The following is a 27734-nucleotide window of genomic DNA, read 5'->3' on the forward strand; positions in this document are numbered from 1 at the left end:
ACCAAACAATATCCCCTCCTTGCTTCCCACGGTATGTGCCTACCGTGAGAATGAGACGACACAAAAAATTTTATTTTAACTGTTATTTTCAAACTGAGGAATTTTGTAACTTCCATATTAATATTACAAATTCTGAAAAATGGTGAGTATACTTACTTGTTACAGACGGAGAGGCCACATTGGCAAAATCGACCAGCGCTACTGTTGTATTCATGTTTAGGATAAACAGTTGTTTCATTACATTAGAAAGTCTCTCAATTATTTTGTTAAGTCCCATAGTGCTCAGAGCCATTTGAACAATTTTGAACCAATTATTTTCACATTACAATTAAAAATTTATCAGGATACTAATTTTTTTCATATTACACAGTAGTCAGAAAAACAACAATGGTCATTTGAAATTCTCTTTAATACAGTTGGGGAAATCAAGTGGTTTAGCACTTCAGCTCTTACACCATCCAAAATTTTAGTGAAACACTTACAGAGAGTTTCAAAGTTTTGTTCTGCTGAGCCTATCAATTTATTTGACGGGGAAAAGTTACAACCTCTAAAGTTTTAAACTTTAGATAATCCATCCATATTACAAAAACTTATGTATACACATATGTATATTCCACATCTCCTAAACCACTGGATCAGTTTCAACCAAATTTGGTACACACGTCCCTTACTGTCAGGCAACAATTGCTGTGTGGGTAAGAACCACCTACCTATTACAGTTCAGGAGTAAAATGCCATACACATTGAGATGGAAAAATGGTCACATCATGCATGACGTTTAAATTTATTATAACTAAATAGCTGAACAGATTTCATAAAACTTGATAACAAGATAGCTCAAATCCTGAGGAAGGACAAGCCTTATTTACAAAGTTTACAGTACAAGATACTTACCGACTTTAAGAACCTTACGTGAATTAGGGGAAGTATTTACTCTTTCACTTTAGAACTTTATCATTTTTGAGAAAATGCTTGTGTTAATCAATTTGTGCTACTTGATAAAATTGAAAGAAACGAATACAGTGCTTATACAATCTTCGATGTGTTTAATCCATACTTCCAAACTATTTGTTGCATAGCATGTAGCTACTATGATTGCTATCCAGTATTTGCCAACGGGAGTACTTAGTGACTTGCAACCAACTTTATACTAAATTTCAAACCGTTACTCAATTTTTTTCTGACTTGCAGCCCTCACAAAATTACGAGACGAAAAAAGTTATCAGATAGTACATTTTGCAGTTCATGCAGTTAAAATGTCACATCAGGGATGATGTTTAAATTTATTACTACTTTGCTGCTAACTCTATTACCAACACATTTAGCAGACAGTATTCACATTTGCTGCTGAATGTACCATAGAGGGAAGGGAGGGGGCAGACATGGACGAGGTGGAGGCGACAGATGGACGGAGAGGGGTGGGAGCATAATGGGTCGGGGAGGGGGGGGGGGGTGCATACACAGGCAATGCCACATACTCAGATACTTACATATATGAAATCACAGTTGTGCATCGGTGCATTGCAAAGACCATTACTATGTAGTAGTATAATGAAGAAAGTAGTTTATTTTAATTTACATATTGCACAAATAAACGTGTAAAAACCTATAACTCAACCAGGTTCTTGCAAGTTAACAGAGCAACATAGCTTTTGTTAAGTATTAAAACAATATGATGTTATCTATAAAAATTTGTAAATCCTAATTTTCAAATATGATTTCCCCACAACTTATTCCTTCATTTGCTTTCTTTCCACGAAAGCTGTTACACGATCCCAGTGAGCTGTATGCTGCAATATGTTCTTTCCATTTACAACCATATCTTCTGGAACACCTGTCTCAAACGGTTGTTGCCACCTAAAATATAGAAATAAAGTGCTTTTTGTGTTGATTACCCACAGCAACAAACAGTGGATGTAAGTGATACAATCAGCAAAGAACTACAAGCACAGATTCACAGGACATCACTGGCAGAAAGAGACTTATGACACTGATATCCAGCTACACATGTAACAATAAGGACAAATAAGATCAGGCATTAACTCACATGTACATGAATTTTTTATTGGATAGTCAGTTCACTAGAAAGGGAATCACATATTTAATAAACTGATAACATTCATCTACTGTTTCAAACAGACTGTCAGTAGATTAACATGTCCATTAAGTCTAAACACTATCTAATTCCTATAACGAATAACAAGTACAAATACATAAGTACTTAAGATGGATACATATTCATGTTCGGTGAGGAAAATCGACCAAATTTCACAGTAATCAACTACAGTGGAGTCGCGAGAGGAGATCACTGACAGTTGCAACTGACTTGGTGCACCTGCTTTCCGCACGTACACAGTACCTCCATGTTGTCAGTGCTCTACAGACGACTATGCTCCGATCACAATTACTCAATAGTTGACGTCTGTCACTTGCTGCTACAGTTTTGCCACATCCGTTGCCGGCTACCGCTCTGTTACAGGCGGCACAGAAACACGGCGGGCTCGCTTCTCGAATGCTGTTATTGTGTAATGTAGAGCAATGTCTGAAGCGGTTGGCACGAGATAAGACAGCAATAGGAGATGATCTGTCCACAGCCGATTTTAAGTGACACACGACTTAATTGCGCCAGAAGGATCATTGTACAGCCCTGAATTTAAACTTGTGTCCTAAACTAAACAAAACCTAATGATTTGCAATGTAGCCAACAAAGTGGCAGTCAACAATCTACAGCAGAAGCAAAAATCACAATCACTTTTTTCACGGCTATTAGAGTTAACCTCTACAAGCAAACTCTCAGACCGAAAAACTTCAGTTTCAGTGCTAAAAGCAAATTGTAAGTTCTCTCTCTCACTGATTATCTGAAACCATCCTCTTACTGCCTACACCAGCTGCCGTATTACCAACCATTGAGCAGTCCTGTTTGGCACTCAGTTGCAGCTATAGACAGCACAAGCAGATTTCAATGAAAAGGGAATGATAGGAAGAAAAACAAGTGCAAATAGATGAAAATTCTGCTTCATGCAATGTCATGCGAAGCTCGTCTAACATAAGCTCGTCTCTAGGATTATAAAAACTGTATACGTAACGCTGAATTGCGCCTCGTGTATCAGGTATACTGAAATACAAAATAAGAGGGCCAGACTCAGGTTTCGGGATCTGAAAACATCGTCAAGAAAGAAAGCGAGACAAGCACTTGGAAATGAACCAATTGCTGTGGCAGTTTGGCAACAGTGAATGTGTGCGACATTGAGCACTCCGATTTCAGGAAAGCAGGTACAAAGCCAGAAGTGTCAACTAACACATAATTTCAATCCTACTGTAGTTTCCACCAGTAGTTCCCATGGAAAGCTGGCAACAGTCCTCCCAGCAATCATCTGTTGCCAGCCACTCAATGCCTGTTGTGTGTGGTGAGCAGCACTATCTCCTTTCATATTGTCCATGTTCCATCCTGGGTTTTCTATCCTTTGAAAATTTGCTCTGACTGAGCTATTTTGCACAGATGAATTTGTATCAGGCATCAAACTGTAAGGAATCTAGCTATTACTTATACATCTTTATCCAAATGATTTGAATGTTTCTCTCTAAATTACAATCTATCCATCATACATATAAAACGCAATGTTGTGAATGACTCATCACACCCAAACCAAACTGCCAAAGACAGGATCTTTAAATCTGGAGAGACTGTCGATATTGTACTGAAGGCATTGTTTAGGAAGGGATTTTTGAAATCCCACGCATAATAGAAGGAAAGCTTTTTGAAAATATTAGCTATTAAGTCGATTTTGAAGATAGCTCTAAAGAACTCCTGAAGTTTCTTTGAAGCTACAGCTATGAAAATTGGTATTTGTTTTCTTGGTTATAGACATTTTTTTAAAAAAAAATCTGCGTTACAGTGTTTTTGGAAATTACAATGCTAATGTGGTGAAACAGAGAATGAGATTGTTTATGCAAATATTTCATTATGAAGATATTTTAAAGCTAAATCTCAAAACTGCAATTTGGCTTCTCAGTTAGAAATAAAAAAAATAGCTGTTACACTGTTGCTGGAAATTCAACTCCTTAGGGGATGAAACGAGAGATAAAAGTGTGTAAGAAAATATTTTCTTGTATTAAAAAACATTTTAACGTTAAAAATCTGAAAATTGGTATTTCACTTATCAGTTACATATAAAAAATGTGTTTTAGGGATGAACATTGCTATGGAAATGTCTCCACAAGAATGCAAAAGGCATGATTAATGCCCATCTTTGACTCCAGCTAAAAGAATCACTTTTTGGTAAGAAGTACATTTGGGAAAGACCATGCTTCTATGGCATTAATTAGCATGAAAAGTTTAGAAGTTAGTGCAATTTGTGAACAACATAAAAATTCAGTTTTAAAAAATCTGTGCAGAGCACACAGTCTGAGTGAGTGAAGCGGCAGATGCTAAGCTGGTAATCAATAAAACTAACTTTTACATGTAAATTATCTTTTCTGCAGAAGTTAGAATGGGTTAGACTTGTGAATAACTTAATCATGGGACTTTAAATTTAGATGCTTTATTACCAATATGAAAAAAATGGCAAAAAAATAAATAATTTATCCACCGAGTTTTTCCTAAATACCCAGGTTTTTCTCAACCATGTAGAAGATGTCACCAGTGTGGAGCTGGAAAGAAAGAAAAAGAGAGAGAGAGAGAGAGAGAGAGAGAGAGAGAGAGAGAGTTATGGAATTATTAGGTTAAATGGTAACCTAACAGGAAGCAAACCATAGAAGATGGTTTAAAAACCACTGAGAACAAACATGTGGGCCGGGACTGTTTAATATTAATCACATTATAAGGCTGCTGCACAACCATGCCACAATGGTTTGGAATAAATTTAGTAGAATGACAATATCAATTGGGAATTCTATCTGCTGTAGAGAAGGAATGCAAAGTTTGTAAATGTCTCGGAAAGCACTAGCACATGTTCACACAAGTAGGACCATCTAACCAGAGCTTCATAAAAGATGCATGTGAAACATGTCCTGTTACCTTTAGTTGCTACTTGCTGAGAATTTCCTCACTCACTGACAGCATTTGGGAGATTCAAATGCATTATTAGCAAGTTTCTTCTTCTGAGTGTATTGTACCAGAGTTCTTGAGAATTTTATTTTCTTACAAATAAGTGTGCATATTGTGAGTCAGAATAGCAAAATATGAGTAGAATGTGCTGTGTATCAGACAAATATTTGGAATATGGGTTCAGGGTGAAAGTGAGGTAAGTTGTGCATCCAGACCATACCTGAATAACAACTGAGAACTATAAACTGTGCAGATCCAGGTAAGGGTACACATAATTCCAACAGAACAATATACCTGTAATGGTAATAGTTTGCTACCTATGCCACTTTTGCTGAGACTATTTTAACAAACGATACTGGAAATAATGTGTTTTGGACAGATCTTTAATGTGGGATACCAATCTGCACATTTCATTATACAAAAGCACGAGTAAAAAAAAAAAAAAGCACATTATCTTCGCATACATTTCAATTCAAATTCGGCACTTAGTTGCTTCTGTCAGTCAAACACAGCACACGACATGTGATTAAAAGTAACACCACTATTTTATCACACATATAGATTGAATACATGCAATGAGCATTAAATGTGTAATTCAGGATCAAAAACTGCAAAACCTTTAAGATTGCAGCAGAGTTAACATACACTGCAAAAGATCTCTTTGAAACATTTTCCGCACAGTCTACTGCAATAAAGTGTTGAGAAATGTGCTACCTATAGATCTCATCTTGCAGTTAGGTCTTTGTATCAGTAGTTAGGAAAGCAGACACAGTCTAACTCATTTAGGGAACCCTGGAACCAAAATTACAAATGGTAAACGTCCCAAACCTTCCCTGGTGTGGCAACCGTAAGCAGCATCTGAGCTCTACTGGACGGTTTAATGATTATGTGTGTGTTCTCTTCCTGTAGTCTTGGAAACTGTCATACTATACATTGGTTATAGAATACGAGTCATGTTGTAAGAATATACTCCAATCACAAGTAAATGAGATGAACAGTGAGAGCACTCAAGATGCCACATATACCTCTCATAGAAATGAAAACAACGAACTGGTGAACAAAGGAATTCGAATCAAAACTTCCAAAACAAAATGCAAGAGTAATAATGTGTGATACTTGTGTAGAACAAATAGGATGTACATACTCCTGGAGGTCCCTTCCTCACACCTTGCTGTTTCAAATTGACATTACACCATGACACTGCAATAAATACTTCTAAATATGTATGTTACAGTTTTTATATCCTGTAACATAGTAGTCAGTCAGTCCACGAAGATATGAATTTTGTTCTTTCAATTATTTAAATCAAGATTATACACTGGACATCAATTGAAATATAGAAACATACATTTGCTGGAACTCACCATACAGCAATGAGGTCTCTTAATGATTGAACCAGTTGATCATTATTAGACAGTAAAGCATCCATATGTTGATTCCACTCACAGGTATTTGAGAATTTGTTGGAACTTTCAGATTCACGTGTTTCATCTGAGTGCATGCCAATGACATGCTCTAAACGAGGATCGTCTGAAAATTATTTTTGTTTCATAAGCCATATCAAAGTTTCATCATCCTAATGATTTTACAGGTGTCACTTTGTTCTATTTTATTAAAAATGCAGCATTTTGCAGAAATTAATTCAGCCAGACCATCGTGAACACAGTTCTTACAAAGTTCTGGCACATAAATCTAAAGACCAATCATTATTTGCAATGTTTTTCCAAGTTACCATTTCTTACCTGCGAGGATAGACATTTCAGGTAAACTTAGTGTCACATGTCTTGCCATCCTCTTTTGCGCCACAAGATCCAGTATATAGAACAAGTCATTATATGCTGTACCAAAGTCCAATGTCTCTTGTAAAGTAGAATCTCTGTTCATCAGTGATACCATGGTTTCATGCAACTGCAATCAAAGAAAGATTGGGGGCACAATTACGATATTGCAGTTCTGTCATTAACACCTCAAATAATAATAATAATAATAATAATAATAATAATAATAATAATAATAATAGAGGTGTTTTGCAGGATATGCTTCCTGCAACCACCCTAGAAGGAAAACAAAGAGAGGATGAGATGGTCAGATGAAGTTAACCGACACCTCATGTTCTGTTATTACCAAGCAACAAACCTAGGAACCAACACAACTGGATACAGATCACAAGTATACACAACATTTATTACCAGATACCCAGAATTAAAATTTTTAACAGAACAACGACTATCTGATCAGATCCGTGTAATAATAAAAAATAAAAGGACACCCCAGTCAGAATTAGAAAACATCAAACAACAAGTACAACAAATACTGGAACAAAATAATGTGCAATCAGAAGAAGAAGAAGAAGAAAATACAGTAATGGACTCAAACATCCCAGAGCAAACAAAGGACAACACGCATCAATTTTAAACAATCAGAGGAAAACAAAATCTTCAGACAGCCACCAGAACAAGCACAAATAGAACACGAAGTGACACACATGTTAGATATAGAAGATAAATTTCAGCTGACATATATAGAATACAAAGACACAAATACAGACATTAGACCATTCTTGCATAGACCGCCAACTAACCCACAAGTCGAAACAACAATAAAAACTACCAACGCAATCATACACAACAAAATAAATGAAAACACAACTATGGAAGAGTTACAACTACTGGTTTATATAGGAGCACTCACGACACTAAATATACACACTAGGCAGAGATCAGAACCAACCAACACACAGAAGAAACCCACAAAACCAGCATGGCAACACAGGCTACAGATCAGAATAGAAAAACTGAGAAAAGACATTGGACAGCTAACACAATTTATAAAAAATGAAATGTCAGAAAAAAACGAAAAAGCTTAGGTAAAATCTCACAACAAGAAGCGATAGATCAATTAGATGAAAAGAAGCAGAAATTACAAGCATTGGCCAAACGACTTAGAAGATACAAAAAATGTGAAAATAGAAGGAAACAAAACCAAACATTCAACACAAACCAAAAGAAATTTTACCAGACAATAGATAACACACACATTAAAATAGACAATCCACCAAACGTAACAGACATGGAACACTTCTGGAGCAACATATGGTCAAACCCGGTACAACATAACAGGCATGCACGGTGGATACAAGCAGAATCAGACACATACAAGATGATACCACAAATGCCTGAAGTGATAATTTTGCAACATGAAGTCACCCAAGCAATTAATTCTACACACAATTGGAAAGCCCCTGGAAAAGATAAAATAGCAAATTTTTGGCTAAAGTAGTTCACCTCAACACATTCACATCTAACTAAATTATTTAACAGTTACATTGCAGACCCATACACATTCCCTGATACACTTGCACATGGAATAACCTATCTGAAACCTAAAGATCAAGCAGACACAGCAAACCCAGCTAAATATCGCCCCATAACATGCCTACCAACAATATACAAAATATTAACTTCAGTCATCACACAGAAATTAATGACACATACAACACAGAACAAAATTATAAATGAAGAACAAAAAGGCTGCTGCAAAGGAGCACGAGGATGTAAAGAGCAACTGATAATAGATACAGAGGTGACATATCAAGCTAAAACTAAACAAAGGTCCCTACACTACGCATACATTGATTACCAAAAAGCCTTTGATAGTGTACCCCACTCATGGTTACTACAGATTTTGGAAATATACAAAGTAGATCGTAAATTGATACAGTTTCTAAACACAGTAATGAAAAATTGGAAAACCACACTTAATATCCAAACAAATTCAGATAACATCACATCACAGCCAATACAGATTAAGCGTGGAATATACCAAGGAGACTCATTAAGTCCTTTCTGGTTCTGTCTTGCTCTGAACCCACTATCCAACATGCTAAATAATACAAATTATGGATACAATATTACTGGAACATACCCACACAAAATCACACATTTGCTATACATGGATGATCTAAAACTACTGGCAGCAACAAATCAACAACTCAACCAATTACTAAAGATAACAGAAGTATTCAGCAATGATATAAATATGGCTTTTGGAACAGACAAATGTAAGAAAAATAGCATAGTCAAGGGCAAACACTAAACAAGAAGATTACATATTGGATAACCACAGCGACTGCATAGAAGCGATGGAAAAAACAGATGCCTATAAATACCTAGGATACAGACAAAAAATAGGAATAGATAATACAAATATTAAAGAAGAACTAAAAGAAAAATATTAACAAAGACTAACAAAAATACTGAAAACAGAATTGACAGCAAGAAACAAGACAAAAGCTATAAATACTTATGCTATACCAGTATTGACCTACTGATTTGGAGTAGTGAAATGGAGTGACACAGACCTAGAAGCACTCAATACACTTACACGATCACAATGCCACAAATATAGAATACATCACATACATTCAGCAACAGAAAGATTCACATTAAGCAGAAAGGAAGGTGGAAGGGGATTTATAGATATAAAAAACCTACATTATGGACAGGTAGACAATTTAAGAAAATTCTTTCTAGAACGAGCAGAAACTAGCAAAATACACAAAGCAATCACAAATATAAATACATCAGCTACACCATTGCAATTTCATAACCACTTCTACAACCCTTTAGATCACATAACATCAACAGATACAAAGAAAGTAAATTGGAAAAAGAAAACACTACACGGCAAGCACCCGTATCATCTAACACAGCCACACATAGATCAAGACGCATCCAACACATGGCTAAGAAACAGCAATATATACAGTGAGACGGAAGGATTCATGATCGCAATACAGGATCAAACAATAAACACCAGATATTACAGCAAGCATATTATTAAAGATCCCAATACCACAACAGATAAATGCAGACTTTGCAAACAACAAATAGAAACAGTAGATCACATCACAAGCGGATGTACAATACTAGCAAATACAGAATACCCCAGAAGACATGACAATGTAGCAAAAATAATACATCAACAACTTGCCATAAAACATAAACTAATAAAACAACACGTTCCCACATACAAGTACACACCACAAAATGTACTGGAGAATGATGAATACAAATTATACTGGAACAGAACGATTATAACAGATAAAACAACACCACATAACAAACCTGACATCATACTCACCAATAAAAAGAAGAAATTAACACAACTAATTGAAATATCCATACCCAACACAACAAATATACAGAAGAAAACAGGAGAAAAAATTGAAAAATACATCCAACTGGCTGAGGAAGTCAAGGACATGTGGCATCAGGATAAAGTCGACATTATCCCAATTATACTATCAACTACAGGAGTCATACCTCACAATATTCACCAGTACATCAATGCAATACAGCTACATCCAAACATATATATACAACTACAAAAATCTGTAATTATTGATACATGTTCAATTACCCGAAAGTTCCTAAATGCAATATAACATATACCATACAGTTACAAGGAAGTCACGCTTGACCGAGGTCCGCGTCACGTTCCATTTTTAACCAGACTTAAGTCTGAGAAAAAAAAGTCAATAATAATAATAGCTCCTGTATCAAAAAAAAAAATTAAAAAATGGCAGCCTCGATTCTAAGAGAGATGAAATCATTTATTACAGAAAATCTATTTCATTCACTACAGGACCCTCTTCAGTGCAAATATTAGTTTTAAAATTTGTGCAATAAAAGCACATATTATAACTTCAACATGACCTCAACACACAATAAACGTTGGATGAGGAGTATGTTGATGATTGGTTTGTGGGCTGATTAACCGCACGGTCATCAGTGCCTGTACAGTGTCCCAATCTTTACACAGTCAAATTTTAGCCATGTTCACAAATAATGATGATGTTGAAATGATGGCGCAACACAAACACCCAGTGCCTGGGCAGATAAAATGCCCTAACCAGCCGGGAATCGAACCCGGGACTCTGTGATCCAGAGGCAGCAACGCTAGCCATTAGACCACAAGCTGCGGACGGCCATGTTGAAGTTGTTAGTATGTGCTTTTATTACACGAGTCTTCAATACTTATTTTTGTACTGAAAATGGCCATGCGGTGACAAATCAATTTGCTGTAATAAATTATTTCAAATCTCTTACAACTGAGGCTGCCATTTTTCTTCTTTACAGCACTAATACTGTGGTAGTTGAGAACATGGTTTCCAGAGGAATCCAACCTCAATAAAATAATTTACAACTACAGAAACTAACTTACAAAAATGAATTTTAAAGGGGAAAAAACATTTTCTCAGCTTCCGGAATGTGTTCGGCACAATTTCATACCTTTGACAACAAAACAGGAGCATATGGAATATTGGACAAGCTGAGTGATTGGACTGAAGATTTTCTAGGTAACAGAAAACAACATGTCATTTTCAATAGAGAGAAACCTTCAGATGTACAATACATAAATGTCCTAATGTTGAAAGTACCATGAAGATATTCATGGAAAATACTGTTGTGTACAGAGATGTTGCAACACTAGGAAACTGAATCGAAATCCAACACAATCTGCAAATGATCAATGCTTGGTGCAGGGATTGGCAGGTGACCCTCAACGTAAAACAAATTTAATGAATTGCAAATAAATAGGCAGGAAGACCCACTGCTATATGGCTGAACAACTGCAGAACACTCACTGGATGCAATCACTCCCATAAAACATCTAGGAATGTACGTATGGAGCAGTTTAAAGTGGAATGAACACATGAAACTTATTGCTGCGGCTGACACCAAACAGACTCATTGGAAGATCCTGTGGAGATGGAGGCAACCCACAACGCAGGCAGCTTACAAAACCCTTGTTCAACCAATACTTTATGAACCTCATCAGGCTGGTTTCTGTATCAGACAGGAAAGACACAAGAACAAGGGCATTCAAAGAAGAGCAGCACATTTCGTTAAAGGTTCATTTAGTAAGAGAGTGAAGATGATGCTCAGCTAATCCCAGAGCGACGCTGCAAGAGAAGCATTCTGCACCACTGTGCTCTTTACTGTCAAAACTTCCAAGAGCGTACATTCCTAGAATATATATATGAAGATAGTAATTGTACTTGAGAGAACAGATACCATTGATGACTGTGCAGCTTCTCTAGAATGAATGATACTTGAAACCTTCAGCTGCCTACAGGTGTTGATATACCTCGATGGGGACAGCTGAAAATGAGCCCCCCGACCGGGACTCGAACCCGGGATCTCCTGCTTACATGGCACACACACACACACACACATTTTCAGCTGTCCCCATCGAGGTATATCAACAACACCTGTCAGCAGATAAGGGTTTTAATTAATTATCATTTATTCTAGAGAAGCTGCACGGTGATCAATGGTATCTGTTCTTTCGAGAACAATTACTATCTTCATATATATAGTTAAAGGCTATCCAGCCATTGACGTTCGTCTGTGCAAATGCGCACAGGTTGCCTGAACTCTTATGGGAATAGACAACTTGGTGTGCGCGAGTAATGAGTGGAAGGGCAAATATCTATTAGGTACATTACGTATATAGACGGTGGACAGTTGGGAATGTGGGTCTCACGGGAAGCGTGCAAGGGATAAGTCCCTGCAGTCGCACTATTCGTCTGTACCCTCGGTGGCTCAGACGGATAGAGCGTCTGCCATGTAAGCAGGAGATCCTGGGTTCAAGTCCCGGTCGGGGAACACATTTTCAGCTGTCCCCATCGACGTATATCAACAACACCTGTCGGGAGCTGAGGGTTTCAATTAATTATCATTCCTAGAAGAGTTACTAGTATATTGCTTCCTACAACATGTACAGGGTGTACATATAGTCCGGGAACACACTATTTATTGCACAAGAACCAAACATTGGACAGATATTATACATGTCATTTTGAAGAGAAACCCTGAAAGTTTTTTTTTTTTATGTATACCACCACAGCGTAGTTTGCTAAGTTGCTGATAATCAGTGCTAGTTGCAAATGTAGCGCGTTCAGGTGCAGAGCAAGCTTTCTGTGTGTTGGAATTCGAGAAAAACAAGTGTGCTACAGCTGTTCAATGATTGTTTAGAACCAAGTATGGCAAGAAGCCACCAACATGGAAGGCCATTTACCACTGGCACAACAAATTTGTTACGACGCGTTTCTTGTGCCCGACAGAGAGAGGCAGATGTCCCAGTGCAAGTGAAGTGAATGTGGAGCACGTACGAGAGACATTTGTAAAGACTCCAAAGGAATCTGCTCCAATGACAGTGTGGAAAGTCCTGTGACAGAAGCTGTCCATGAAACCATTCAAATTGGAGCTAGTGCAGAAGCTCAATGACGACAAAGACAAGTGTTTTGAGTTTTGTTTGCAGTTGCAACAATTGAATGAGGATGGGGATAGCATTGTTGATCGCTTAATTTTTAGCGATGAAGCCACTTTTCACACTAATGGGAAAGTGAACAGGCATAATTGTTGAATATGGGGTTCAAAGCATCCACATGAATGCACTGAATTTGAGCACGATTCCCCAAAGGTAAATGTTCTTTGTGCTGTGTCGCGTCAAAAACTGTACAGGCCACATTGTTCTTTGCCGAGAGTACTGTCACTGGATATTCCTACTTGGACATGTTGGGGCAATGGCTGATGCCTCAAATGCAATCAGACTCTCCGTTCATCTTTCAGCAGGATGGGGCTCCACCCCGTTTTCATTGCGAAGTTCATCGGTACCTGAACACGGAGCTGCCGCATCGATAGATCGTCCTTGCTACAAAAGGGGACAGCTGTTTCATGAAAGGGCCTTCCCGATCACCAGATCTCATTCCGTGTGACTTTTTAATGTGGGGACACATTATAGATCTGGTGTATGTACCGCCCTAGCATGTGATGTAGCAGAGCTCTGGGAGAGAATACGGGAAGCGACTGCCGCAGTCGACGATAATTTAAAGTATTCTTGAACTTTATGTACACACTATTTCGCGACAAGACCGTGGAGGGAAAATTAGAGATACCCCAGACCTCACATGAAAGCTTATCAGCAATCTTTCTTCCCACGAGTCATTTGTGAATGGAATGGGGAAGAGTGTGGGGGTGCGACATTGATACATAACGTACCATCCACCCTCACCTGACTTTGCTTTGTGGAGTATAGATGTAGATGTAGGGAATGGTGATAACCAGCTGACTGCACTTACTTCCATGATCTCATACATTACTGAAATAATTTCAACACAATTTAACCATTGTATCATAACGGAAGCGCATGATCCCTCCTCCATTCTAATATTTTTATTGAACAAATTTTCACATGTCTTCATGTAGCTTAGTCTACCAACAACAAGTAAGGCACTCCTTCCTTTCTTTGGTGTACGAGGGTGGTTTGAAAAGTTCTCGGAATCACCACAAGAGGTCAGCACCAGCACAACGAGTGTTTCACGTGATATTCATTGGACTGTTGTCTGTAAACAGGTGTCATGCTCTCGGAAGAGAGCTGTGGCTGTGACTTGGCTCTGTTGCTCCCACGTAGTGATTTGCAAAGATGGGGGGAAAAAAGGAAGAAAAAAAAAAAAATGAAAATTCAAGATTCGAGCAGAGATTAAGAACTTTGTAAAGAAATGTATGAAAGCAAAGGACATTCATGCCGATTTCCAGAATACACTAGGGGACAATGCATCTTCATATACAACTGTTGCCAAGTGGGTGAACGAATTTACATTTGGTCGAGAGATCTTAGATGATTCGCACAGTGGCCGGCCAAGACGTGTCACTACTCCAGAAATCATTGCATAAGTGCACAAAATAGGTGTGGAGGATCGCCCATTGAAAGTGCGTGAAATTGCTTACACTTGCCAGATATCATCTGAAAAGGTATATCGCATTTAAACTGAAGAATTAGAAATGAAAATATTATCTGCAAGATGGGTGCTGCGACTCTTGACATGTGCCCCCACACGTGCCAGCGGCATGGCAAAATTACGCGAACTAAGGTATAAATTCTTGTCACACCTACTTTATTCACCTGATATGGCTCTGACAGACTTCCATCTCTTCCCAAAACTAAAAATTTTTCTTGGTGGACGCAGATTCACTTCAAATGAGGAATTGATAGCTGGAATTAACAATTCTTTTGCAAGTCTGGAGGAAACTCATTTTCGAGATGGGATCAAGGCACTGGAACATTGTTGGACCAAGTGCATTAGTCTACAAGGAGACTACATTGAAAAATGAAAAAATGTTTCAGTGATGTAAGTACTTTTTTTCTATTCCATTCTGAGAACTTTTCAAACCATCCTCATATCTTAATTAAATTTCCAGCTTCTTATAAAATGCCAAGGTGTTCCTTCCACTTAGTGACACCTGCAACACTTTCTAAAATCTAACAATATTATGGAAAGGACAGCTGCTACTCATATAGCACAGGTGCCGAGTTGCAGAATGGCACAAGAAAAAAAACTGTCAGAAAATCAGCTTTCAGCCAACAAGATATTTATCAAAAATATGCTCCCCCTCCCTCTTCTCCACACACAAATACAACCTATGTTTGTGCCTATCTGCAACTCAGCATCTCCGGTATATGGTGAGAAGCAACTATCTCTTTCATAACACTGTTGCATTCCAACCTGAATTTTCCATTGTTTGACTTTCTACAATCTCTTCTTCATTAAGCACTAACCTCCATACTATTAGGTTGCTGCGTAAGTTCATAGCATTTGTACCTAAGCTTATTAAACACAACAGATACGCGTAACAAGGATTTAGTCATCACTGACATATTCTTCTTCAATGTTTACAACAGTCTGCCAATGCCAGGGTAACTTTCCAATTAAACTGTAGGAATCATGTGGCTATCAGGTGAAGAACTAGTCGAGCCATGCTCAGAGGGTGTTTCCATCTGGAAAGGGAGTACCTTGAAAGCTGTTTGATAGAGAGCAGAGAACGTGGAAATCTGAGGTCGCAAAATCAGGTGAATAAGGTGGGTGCGGAGTGACTTTCCAACCCAGCTCCAGTATTACTTTTCAGTCCTGCAGAATGCAGGAGGACATTACTGTGGAGTAGCATCACATCACGCTATCTTCCCGGTCATTGTTCTTGGATTGCATTTGCCAGACATTTCAGTTGTTGTCAGTAAATGTCAGCAGTAATGGTTACGCCTTAGCGAAGCAATTTGTAGTACACCATACCGTCATTGTTCTACCAGATGCATAACATTATCTTTTGTGGATGCATGCACGTCTTGTACAGTGAGTAGCTGCTGCGTTTTCCTTAAGTTAGCATAAAGACATCATTTCTCAACAACAACAACATACAAATGGTCGGTGTTGTTCATGAGCTAATTGATGACACAAGCGGAGATGCATATATGGCCACCCACTCAATTTTGTGATTTTGGCTTGGGCCATGTGCTACCCAAATATCTAATTTTTTTTTACCCTTCCCCACTGCATGCAAATATCTTCTTGTTGTCTTCAGTCCTGAGACTGGTTTGATGCAGCTCTCCATGCTACTCTATCCTGTGCAAGCTGCTTCATCTCCCAGTACCTACTGCAACCTACATCCTTCTGAATCTGCTTAGTGTAGTCATCTCTTGGTCTCCCTCTACTATTTTTACCATCCACGCTGCCCTTCAATGCTAAATTGGTCCTCCCTTGATGCCTAAGAACATGTCCTACCAAACGATCCCTTCTTCTAGTCAAGTTGTGCCACAAACTCCTCTTCTCCCCAATCCTATTCAATACCTCCTCATTAGTTATGTGATCAACCCATCTAATCTTCAGTATTCTTCTGTAGCACCACATTTCGAAAGCTGATATTCTATTCTTGTGGTGGTGGCTTGGCAGTGGCTTGACTGTCAAAGAGCAACCACACTCTCCAAAAATTAACACGAGAGACAGGATGGTTTTGCGACAGTTGAAATATACTGCAATCTGGACTGTCATATTGAGCCTTCAAGGCATATGTCTTATGAAAGTTGTGTTCTTCTCTAATTCGTGAATCACACTAATGAGCCGTACAACTACTCAAGGAAATATATGTCTGAAACTAGAGGACGTGCTTTTTATGATATGAGTCTAAGTTTTCTTCTTTTGCTCCAGTAACATCAGAATGTTAAGAAGTCGAGCCTTTCCTCAGCAACACACATGATTTCTGAGGCACTGATTAGCAGGACCCCGACTTCAAGAAAATCAACTGTAGCACTCGATTAAAAGGAAAAGGTAAATACTTCAGATGTTACGTCGGGTAACAGATCTTGTTAAGTGTTCTGACTCAGTTTCAAGTACAAGGTGCGAGCCAGCAGCTACACGAAACCCTAAAACACCAAGAAAAACACTTCAGTGTGCGTGCTCTTGTGAGATCAGACTGAAGTTTAACAATAAGGATGATGGGTGACCTGTTAAACACTTTCACTGTACATCAATCTTTGGCACACTAATGGTTTAGTCGAGTCATCACGTGGATTTATGAGTGGGATCCTGAGAAAAAGTGGAAAAGTAAGGAGTGGCACACACACATCTACTTGACCAAAAACAGCTCAAATAAGCAAATCAAAGATCAAAACAAAGCAAATTTGCTTTTTTGACAGTAGGGCTATCGTGCATAAAGAATTTGTTCCTCCAGGACAAACTTTCAACCAAATGTTTTACAAAGCTAAAGTTGAAAGGCTCAGGAAAGAGAGAATTATTAACTGAGACTGGACATTGCACACAAGTGGATGCTGCTTCGTGAGATCACCCCATGCCATGCGGCCACTTCCATCGTGGAATTTTTTACTTAAAAAGGCTTTCATATTGTTCTGTGGCCCACTATTCACCTGAACTGAGTCCTTTTGATTTTTTCCCCAAAATTGAAAAATGTCTTAAAATGACATTTTGGGATTCAGGAACATTCAGAAGAATGTGACCGAGAGCACTGCAACCCAGAGTGGGAACAATGACTGCCAGTGTATAGTTGCCCAAGGGAGTTCCCTTGGGCAATATTATTGACTGAAAAAATAAAAACTACGGTACATAAAAAATCAGTCTCATTACTTTTCTCCCACATCAAATATACAGAAATGATGGTGTAACTACATATGCATCATGCAACATGAAAGCTATACAAGACCCGCTTATCTGCATGGAAGAGAAGGAGTAACTTACAGCTTTAAGTTCCTCTGCTGAAGCTCTTCTCAATTGGTTCATTAGTTCTGTGAGATGATTTGGTGCTTCCTTGGCTTCTATGTCTACCTGTGAACGTTTCCTTCTAGCTTTTTCCGCTGCTTTCTCAATATTGTGCCAGCTATGAGACAAATCGCTAGCTAAATTCATTAATTCCTTCTGAGCACTTTTCTGGAAAAAAAGGGTCATACATTAAAACAATATTCATTTCAGCTGTTGCAGGTATAGAGGAACAGGAGTTATTTCTTGGCAAGTATTACATTTCTTCAGCACCAATGAATGTTGATTCTACTGCACACACAGTGTCGCCTTTGTGAGAAAGCATTAACCACAGGACAAATAGCAATCACAAACTTTACACAGTTACATAAGACATAATATGGCTGATATGATTTTACTTCATTTAAAGAGTTCTGGGCAGATTGGAAAAATCCCTATCTTAAACAATGTAATATTTATTCATATAAAAGGTACCTTTTTCAGCAATTATTGGGAATAAAAATTTGAAGAAAATATGCCTTGGGTTGCACATTTCTAGCCACTAACAAAGGTATTTCTGAAAGTATTGATTATTTTTAAGATAATGATATTTGTGAAAAGTAGACAAACTTTCCTACACCGTTCGATGTACATAAGGCTAACATCTTTGAGATTTACAAAATACGAAAATCCCCATGTTAAAATATGCACATTACTCCAATGAGTATACCCCATAATTTTGAACAAATTCTGGTTAATAGAAACTAAGAAAGTACACTTTTTTCTTGAAAAATACAACTTACAGAAAACAGCCATTAAAGTTGTCAATGCCTCCCAGCTCCATACATTGGGTTGTCTGCATCCTCTTCCATTTCATCTTGCAATATCCTTTTTCCTCCCTGTCTTTCCATTGTTTCAAAGTCTCAAACAGTTCTCAGACACAAAAAGCCTTTCTTTATCTAAATTTAACATTTGTTTTACTGCAAAATGACCAAAGGTTTCAAGCAGCCTTTTCAGTACTTCATATCTTGCAACATTTCCTTCACTGAATGTTGTCACTGCATCCAAGACACCAAAATGCAGTATACCGATTGCCACCAAAACTCTCGGGAATTCTCTCCCAGATTACACTGTTCGTGGACTCGTTAGGATTTTGGGAGTGATTTTCGTCAGTGGACTTACATCTGACAAATCCTTGGAAGTTTCTTTCAAGATTTCTACTTGCAAAAGAAATAGCTGGTTTGTAAATAGAATCACTTTCTGGAAGGCCTATGACTGGGTTTATTGTCTCTTGAAGAGGTGAAACAAAACTGCCCACACAGCTTTTCTAATATCTTCTATGCTACTGCTATGCCATAATAGTTTTGAATTCTTTCCTTGACAGATTTTTTCATGTCTATTCTTACCATCTAATCGTCAGCCATCTTCCAATTTCTTTCCCTTATATGCAGTTTTCAGTCCTCATAGCCTCATACCCATTTGCTTTTTTGCACTCCTGCTTGGTGATCGTTACGTTTTCTCCACGTAGCTTCTCTTCCTCAAGTGTTTTGAAAGCTACTGAATCACTACCTCCTAAATAATTGCTCTCAGAGGTGGGGGATTCAAAAATCAAATTTCAATCTGAGAACTATTACATACGAGGGGCATCTGAAAAGTCCGTGCAAAGTCCAAGAGATGGCACCACTGGCCCGTATCGAGGTCATGTTCAGTTAGTAGTATCTTTTCAGCCATATTGGTCTATTTCTTTGTGTTTGACATTCGCGTGAATCAAGGAAGTGGAGTGATTGTCAAACAAATGGACAAAAAAATTTCTTGTGGTGATTAAACATTACTTTATGAAAGGCAAAACACCTCAGGAGACTGAAGAGAAGCTTGATAAACACTGCTGTGACTCTGCACCTTTGATTAGAACAGTTTATAAGTGGTTACAAAATTTTCGGAGTGGCCATATGGCCACAAGTGATGCTGAACATTCTGGATGCCCTGTGGAGGTTACAATTCCAGAAATCATTGATAAAATCCATGATATGGTGATGGATGACAGAAGAGATAAGGTGCGTGAGATTGCTAGTGCTGTGGGCATCTCAAATGAATGGGTACATATTATTTTGCATAAATATTTGGACATGAGAAAGCTATCCACAAGATGGGTTCAGCGATTGCTCGCGCTTGACCAAAAACTGAATTGTGCGAAGCATTGCAAGGATGATTTGCAGCCGTTCAGGAAGAATCCACAGGACTAACTGTCGTTTCATCACTGTGGATGAAACATGGATACATTACTATACTCCTGAGCTCAAACAACAATCTAAACAATGGGTTACCAAGGGAGAATGTGCACCAAAAAAGGCAAAGACCATTCCTTCGGCCGGAAAGGTTATGGCGACTGTCTTTTGGGATTCGACTATCTGGAAAAGGTAAAACTATTACAGGTGCATATTATTCATCATTATTGGACTGTTTGAAAACCGAGCTGCAAGAAAAACGCTGGCAATTGGACCACAAAAAAGTCCTTTTTTATCACGACAATACACCTTCACACACCTCAGCAGTATGGAAATAGGATTCCAACTCATTTCACATCCCCCCTATTCTCCAGACTACTATTTGTTCCCCAATTTGAAGAAATAGCTGGCAGGACAATGATTTTATTGAAACGAGGAGGTGATTGCAGGAACTAATAGCTGTTTTGCATACGGATAATTCCTATTATTCGGAAGGGATCAACAAATTAGAATCACATTGGATGAAGTGCATAAGTCTAAAAGGAGACTATTTCGAAAAACAAAGGTTTACGCCAAACACATAAGTAGCTTTTATTTATGCACAGACTTTTCAAATGCCCCTCGTATACATGGTTACTCGCACAATGTTTTGTTGAAACAAATGAATAAACCAGAACTAAGGAGATAATACGTGTTTTATTTATTATTGGGAATGGTAAATTCTGTAGACCATGACTAGAGGGGGGGGGGGGAATGGAAATTAAGATATCAACCTGTCCGGAGCCCCCTAAAATTATGGAAATGATAATTTTCTCATGCTCCTTCAGATATCGAAAAACAGTTGTTTACTGTGTGTTAGAGGATGTACAGTCACTGACAACATATTCATTTCCAGAAAGTCATACGTGGGAAACATGATCCATAATTAATCAACAAACTGAGGTTAGTGATATAAATATTCAGGAGATTATGTATATTTATTTTGTGTGTGTGTGTGTGTGTGTGTGTGTGTGTGTGTGTGTGTGTGTGTGTAAGTAATCACAGGTTTTTCATTGTTCCACAGGTCTGTCATTAACTACTTTAAGAGAGGCTACAGGTATTATCTAATAGTTGTTTCATAATGTCCACTGGACCCTCGCCCCCTCCTCCTGACTCTTAGTTTTCCATTCCACAAACGCTCCTGCTTACACATGTCACATGCATATATGTCAATGTGTGCACGGAAGTGAATGTGGAGAACATGTGATCTGAGTAACTGTTTCTAACTCTAGAATTTTTCCATCTTCCATTTTTGTGCAGTTGCTATCTACAAATGATAAATTTGATCCATTGGTGGATTTCACACAGGACCAAAACTTATCCTTTGACAAACTGGCAATGCAGGTTTCACTTTCAAAAGCACTAAAGACATCTTGCACAGCTGGTCTTATGTCTGCATGAACCTTTTTTTGGTTATGTTGCATTGCTGGCCACGCCAACAGGAAGAGGCACACAATCAGAGCTCCACAGTTTGTTGTTTTGAAGAGGGTAAACTCAGTCCAGTGTTTTGAGCATGAAAACATGGTCCAAGTAGACTGTATTCTTTTTATTAAGCTTGGGTCATGTTCAAGCACCCATAACACGTTCAGAAATGGTGACATTGGTTTATACGTCAATTGTTGACAAGATCTTGCACATACATACACTTTATAACCCAAGTTATTTACATATCTTATGCTTCCAGCTTCTTTTCACACTCCAATACATTGTCGATACATGTGAACAGGTATGCTTCTTATTTTGGTGCGTATGTGGCACAAAGGCAATACAACAATGTATGTGATAACGTCCTTTAGCTATGTCATAGTATAGGGACAACTGTTATGGTATGACTGAAGATGTTTACGATCTTATCTGTGGATGGTCAATAACATTAAGTAAGGTACTGGTGGAATATTCACTGGCATAAGCTTTTTATTCTCTCACATGCTATCTTGTTGGAAGTAAAGGATTGAAACTCTTACATCAGATATTATGTCACGTGTAATATTAGAAATTGTGGTACAGTCCAACCACAGAAGCCTTTTAATGAGGTGTGCCAGTAAGTTTAGGAAATAAAATAATACTGATGTATTAAAATAAATATCTCTCGCTCCCTCAAACACACACACACACACACACACACACACACACACACACAGTAGGTGAATCTTTTTTCACCATGCAGTGTTATAATGAAACAGGAAAACCATAGTTGGTTGCACCATGTCATTAGTCATTTCAACAATATATTACAGTACAGATATTGGAACCTGCAAGTGTTATGTGAAGAAGGGACCTACTTTGGATTGCCTGTACGGACCACCTAAACCACACTACAACTGTTGTGACAGTGCCGCGACATTTAACAGTGCCACCACGACAGCACGCGCAAACGGCGATAGAGGCGCTCCGCAACTCGGCTGAACGCGGGAGCGCCACCTAGCTACGAACGGCGCCGGCCGCATGTCACAGCACGGCAGTCGAATGAGAGATACTGAGTTGTTATCGTGTAACTAGCTATTGTTTCTAAGTGAGTGTGTTTGAATATCCACACAATTATTGGTGATTAGAGGTTATAACACTTTTTGGCGACGAGGTCGGATATTTTCACTGCGTTGTGGATTTGTGTGTTCGTGACGGGGCAGACACGGAACAGCTTATGCAAGCACTCATTGAACAGCAAACACAGTTGACTGCTGCTATTCAGGTGTTGTCGACGTCGCTTACTCGTCGTCTGTCTTCCTCTTCTCCGCCTCCGTTCCCTCCTTACGACGAGGTCGCTGAAGACTGGGAGGATTATGAGAAGCGTTTGCGGCAACACTTCTCGGCTTTCGGCGTTGTCGACACTCCTATGTTTAATTTGTTATTTCTATCTTGGATTTCCCCACGGATCTATCAGCTGCTATCTCAGTTAGCCCCTCTGCGGGAACCTGCCTCTGTCCCTCCAAGAAATGTGTGACTTATTGTCTAACTATTACCGCAGAAACACCCACATCGTTGCCTGTTTCACAGGGGAACGAAGATGTGGCGGCGGTTCACTCACGTAAACAACGTCGCAATGGGCCGCGACGCTCGCAGCGAAAACAGCAACCGCAGAAACAGGTTCGTTCCGCACTTCCTACTCGTCCACGTTGTTTCGCACAGCATGACGGGGCCACGTGTCCGAAACGTTGGGCCACATGTAATTCGTGTAGGAAAAAAGGCCACATTGCTTCTGTATGTCGGTCCCCTAAAGTTCCTGTCGACGAGGACGAGGCATCGGACACGGATGTTAACTGTGTGCTTTCTCAAACAAATAAGTTGTTTGTTACTGTTCGTGTTCTGGATAAAGACATTCGCATGCAAGTGGACACTGGCTCTGCAGTAACTCTCATTAATTCTCGCACGTATTTGGAGTTGGGCTCCCCTCCCTTGTCTCCAGTTACGCGAAATCTGAGAACTTATAATAAACAGAAAATTAAAATAAAAATTAAAATAAAAACAGAAAATTAAAAATAAAAATAAACAGAAAATTCCTATCGTTGGCCAGTTCGATGCTTCCACTGCCTACAAGTCTGTTGTTAGGCCCCTCACGTTTTATGTGGTGGATCATGCGGGCACTGAAAACCTGTTCGGTTATGATTCTTTCCAGTTGTTCGGGTTCTCCGTTGATGATGATGAGCACCTCATCTCTGAGGATATTCCGTATCAACAGCTGGATGGATTGTGTTCTGAATTTCCGTCCGTGTTCTCTGCTGGTCTGGGTCGTGCCAAGGATTTTAAAGCCCACATTACTCTTAAACCTACAGCTCGCCCTAATTTTATCCGGGCACACCCTATTCCGGTGGCGTTGCGTGCACCTGTCGAGGTTGGGATAGACAGGTTAACAGCTTCAGGGATTCTCCTTCCTGTTACCTCCAGCGAATGGGCATCGCCAATCGTGGTGGTTTCTAAACCCAACGGGAGTCTGCAATTGTGTGACGATTTTAAAGCCACTGTCAACGCTCAGAGCCTCACTGACACTTATCCTCTTCCCCGTCCTGAGGAGTTATTTACCAAGCTCACTGGGGGCCAGCTCTTTTCCAAACTTGACTTATCGGAGGCGTACCATCAGTTGCCGTTGGATGCTTCTTCCAAGGAATTTCTCGTCATCAACACTCCTTGTGGGTTGTATCAGTACCAGCGATTACCATTTGGCGTCGTTAGCGTGCCGGCCATTTTTCAGCGGTTTTTGGAACAGCTCACGGCTTCCGTTCCCGGCTGCATCAACTATCTGGATGACATTGTTGTTACGGGGGCCTCCACTGAGGAGAACCTTCGCAATTTGCGTTCACTGTTTCGGGTTTTGCATTCGGCTGGGTTGAAGTGCAATCTGGACAAGTCACAGTTCGTCCAACCCTCCATTGTATATCTTGGTTTCCACTTGTCCCGTGAGGGTATACGTCTTCTACGTCAGCACGTTGCGGCCATTAACCCTCTACTCCGGCCGTCTACGGTCAAAGAACTTCAGGCGTTTCTAGGCAAGATTGCTTATTATCACAAATTCAATCCATCCGCAGCGGCGGTAGCTCATCCTCTGATCAGCTGTTACGCAAAAACGTCCCTTTCTGTTGGTCCGACGAGTGTGAGCAGGCTTTTGTCCGCCTGAAGGCTCATTTGCAGTCGGCGCCTTGTCTTGCCACATTCTGTCCGTGTCAGCACTTGGTTCTGGCGACTGACGCATCACAGTATGGCCTACGGGCTGTTCTCGCCCATCGGTATGAGGATGGGTCGGAACGACCCATCACCTATGCTTCCAAGACCCTCAACGATGCACAACGGCGTTACTCTCAAATCGAAAAGGAGGCGCTCGCTATCATTATGCTCTATAAAAGTTCAGCGCTTTTTTTTTTTTATGGTTCTAAGATTCACCTCATCACCGACCACAAGCCGCTAGTCTCTCTCTGTTCAGCCCATCGGCAACGCTTCCGGATAAGGCAGCTCACCGCCTGCAACGTTGGGCCTTATACTTTTCTCGTTTTCACTATGAGATTCACTATCGCCCCACGGCCCAGCACACCAACGCTGATGCATTGTCGTGATTGCCGATGGGCCCCGACCCGGTTTTCGATCGTGATGAACTACTCTGTTTCCACATTGATGAGGAAGAACGTCGTGCGGTCGAGGGTTTTCCACTTACAGGTTCGCAGGTCACGTCAGGTACTGCGCAGGACCCGGTCCTGCGTCAGGTGATCGGTTTTGTTCAACGGGGTTGGCCGGACAGGACCAAAGGCCGGGCATCGGATCCCCTTCGCAACTACCATGCCTTGCACCTTCATCTGTTCGTGATGGTGGTGGTGTTCTGGCCACGGATGGCGCATCTCCACGGGTCGTGGTGCTAGCCTCTCTTCGCAAAGATGTTCTCAAACTATTGCATGAAGGCCATTGGGGGATTTCTCGGACTAAGTCCCTGGCCCGCAGGCACGTTTATTGGCCCGGTATTGATTTGGACATCGCCCACACGATTGCTGCGTGTGGTCAGTGTGCTCAACGACTGGCTGCACCTCGTACAATGCCCTCTCCGTGGCCTGATCCGGCGCAGCCATGGGAACGGGTGCACGCTGGCTTTGCCAGCCCCTTCCTCGGTACTTATTGGCTACTGTTGATCGACGCCGTCTCGAAGTTTCCATTTGTTGTTCGGTATCCGTCACCCACCACTGCGGCGACGACGCTGGCTTTGACCAAAATCTTTGCGCTAGAAGGTCTTCCATCCACGATCGTCACGGACAATGGCCCTCAGTTCTCTTCGCAGACCTTCCGTGATTTTTGTACTGGACAAGGGATTCGTCATGTTACAGCACCGCCCTTCCATCCGCAATCGAATGAGGAGGTCGAGCGCCTTGTCCGCACTTTCAAAAGCCAGATGAAAAAATTCCTTAGTGATTTTTCCACAGATGACGCTCTGCTGCAATTTCTGAGTTCTTATCGCTTCACGCCTCTGCTGAACTCTTGCACGGCCGCCAACCGCGCACTCTACTGCACCTGCTTCACCCTGTCAGGCCTTGTGCTGTGTCCCCTAGTGCGGGAAAATACTCGGTGGGTGCCGACGTGTGGGCACGAGGGTACGGATCTCGCCCTAAATGGATTCCAGGGGTGGTCAAGGCTCTTCGCGGCCACCGGCTTTGTGAAATATGTACGGACGATGGCACGGTTGTTCGCCATTACGACCAGATGCGCCCACGAGTGGTGGCCACGCCGGTTCCACCGCCCCTTCCTTCGCCTCCACCAGCCCGAGAAGCCAGTCCTGTAGCTGCTGCCGATCTACCGTACGTGTTTATGCAGCCGACGTTTCTACCGCTTCAGAATACGCCGCCTTCTCCGGGACCCATCTCGCTGGAGCACACCCCAGGTCCACGACACCTACGGATGCTGCTCCGGAGTTTTCACCCATCATCTCGTCCAGGAGGCACGTTCCACGGACGAGCTTCCGTCCTGGACATTTTCGACCATACTCTCGTGTCTCTCCGTGGGATGTTCTCGGGGCCTCACAAGAGGCCACGGATGTCTCCTCACTGTCCATGTCTCCAAGGAAGTGAGTGCTTTTTTTTTCAAGGGGAGAAAAGTGTTGTGACAGTGCCACGACATTTAACAGTGCCGCCACGACAGCACGCGCAAATGGTGATAGAGGCGCTCCGCAACTCGGCTGAGCGTGGGAGCGCCACCTAGCTACGAACGGCGCTGGCCGCGTGTCACGGCACGGCACGGCAGTCGAATGAGAGATACTGAGTTGTTGTCATGTAACCAGCTATTGTTTCCAAGTGCGTGTGTTTGAATATCCACGCAATTATTGGCGATTAAAGCTTATAACAACAACTTTATGCGAAATGGAAGTAGTAGCTACAGTTTTGAGGAAAATATGATCCTCCTGTTAATAATTTACCAATGGAGATTTTAGCTTTTAGTGTGACTAATATGCCCCACGTCTATGCCCGGCATATTTTTAGACAATGAATGTTACATTTGTACATTTAACATGACATCATGTAAGAGCTATGAATCAGCTGGTACTACAAGACTTTCAAATATAAGCTGTAAATGAGGCTATCTTCCACAAAACAGTAGCTAATACTTTCTTTCTGCATTGACTTACCGTAATTTAGATTCCTCATACAGGCAATCTAAAGTAGGTCCCCCTCCCTCAGACAACACCTGTAGATTCCAACATCGGTACTGTCATATATTGTTGAAATAACTGTACTGGCTATGGTATATAAAATTTGTAACTGGTTCTAATGTACCATTTGTTACTTAGTATTGCTTGCACCTTGTCCCGCACCTTTCACAGAGTTGGAGTGCTGACTATCTGATTTGGCCGGAGGCTCTTCCTGCCGCCACC

General features: G+C 40.4%; 1 protein-coding gene across 1 annotated transcript in view; it reads right to left on the reverse strand.

The window, feature by feature from the left end:
- Positions 1–1544: 1544 nt before the first annotated feature.
- LOC126109580 (disks large homolog 5-like) overlaps positions 1545–27734 on the reverse strand; it is a 76643-nt gene continuing 50453 nt past the window's right edge. The window contains exons 7-10 of the mRNA XM_049914615.1: positions 18138–18326; positions 6790–6955; positions 6412–6577; positions 1545–1857 (exon numbers count right to left, since the gene is read on the reverse strand). Of these exons, the coding sequence (XP_049770572.1) occupies positions 1731–1857; positions 6412–6577; positions 6790–6955; positions 18138–18326 (648 nt within the window). The 3' untranslated portion in view covers positions 1545–1730. The remainder of the gene's footprint in view (positions 1858–6411; positions 6578–6789; positions 6956–18137; positions 18327–27734) is intronic.

This window comes from Schistocerca cancellata, chromosome 12 (genome assembly GCF_023864275.1).
Source record: "Schistocerca cancellata isolate TAMUIC-IGC-003103 chromosome 12, iqSchCanc2.1, whole genome shotgun sequence".
Classification (NCBI taxonomy): Eukaryota; Metazoa; Arthropoda; class Insecta; order Orthoptera; family Acrididae; genus Schistocerca; species Schistocerca cancellata.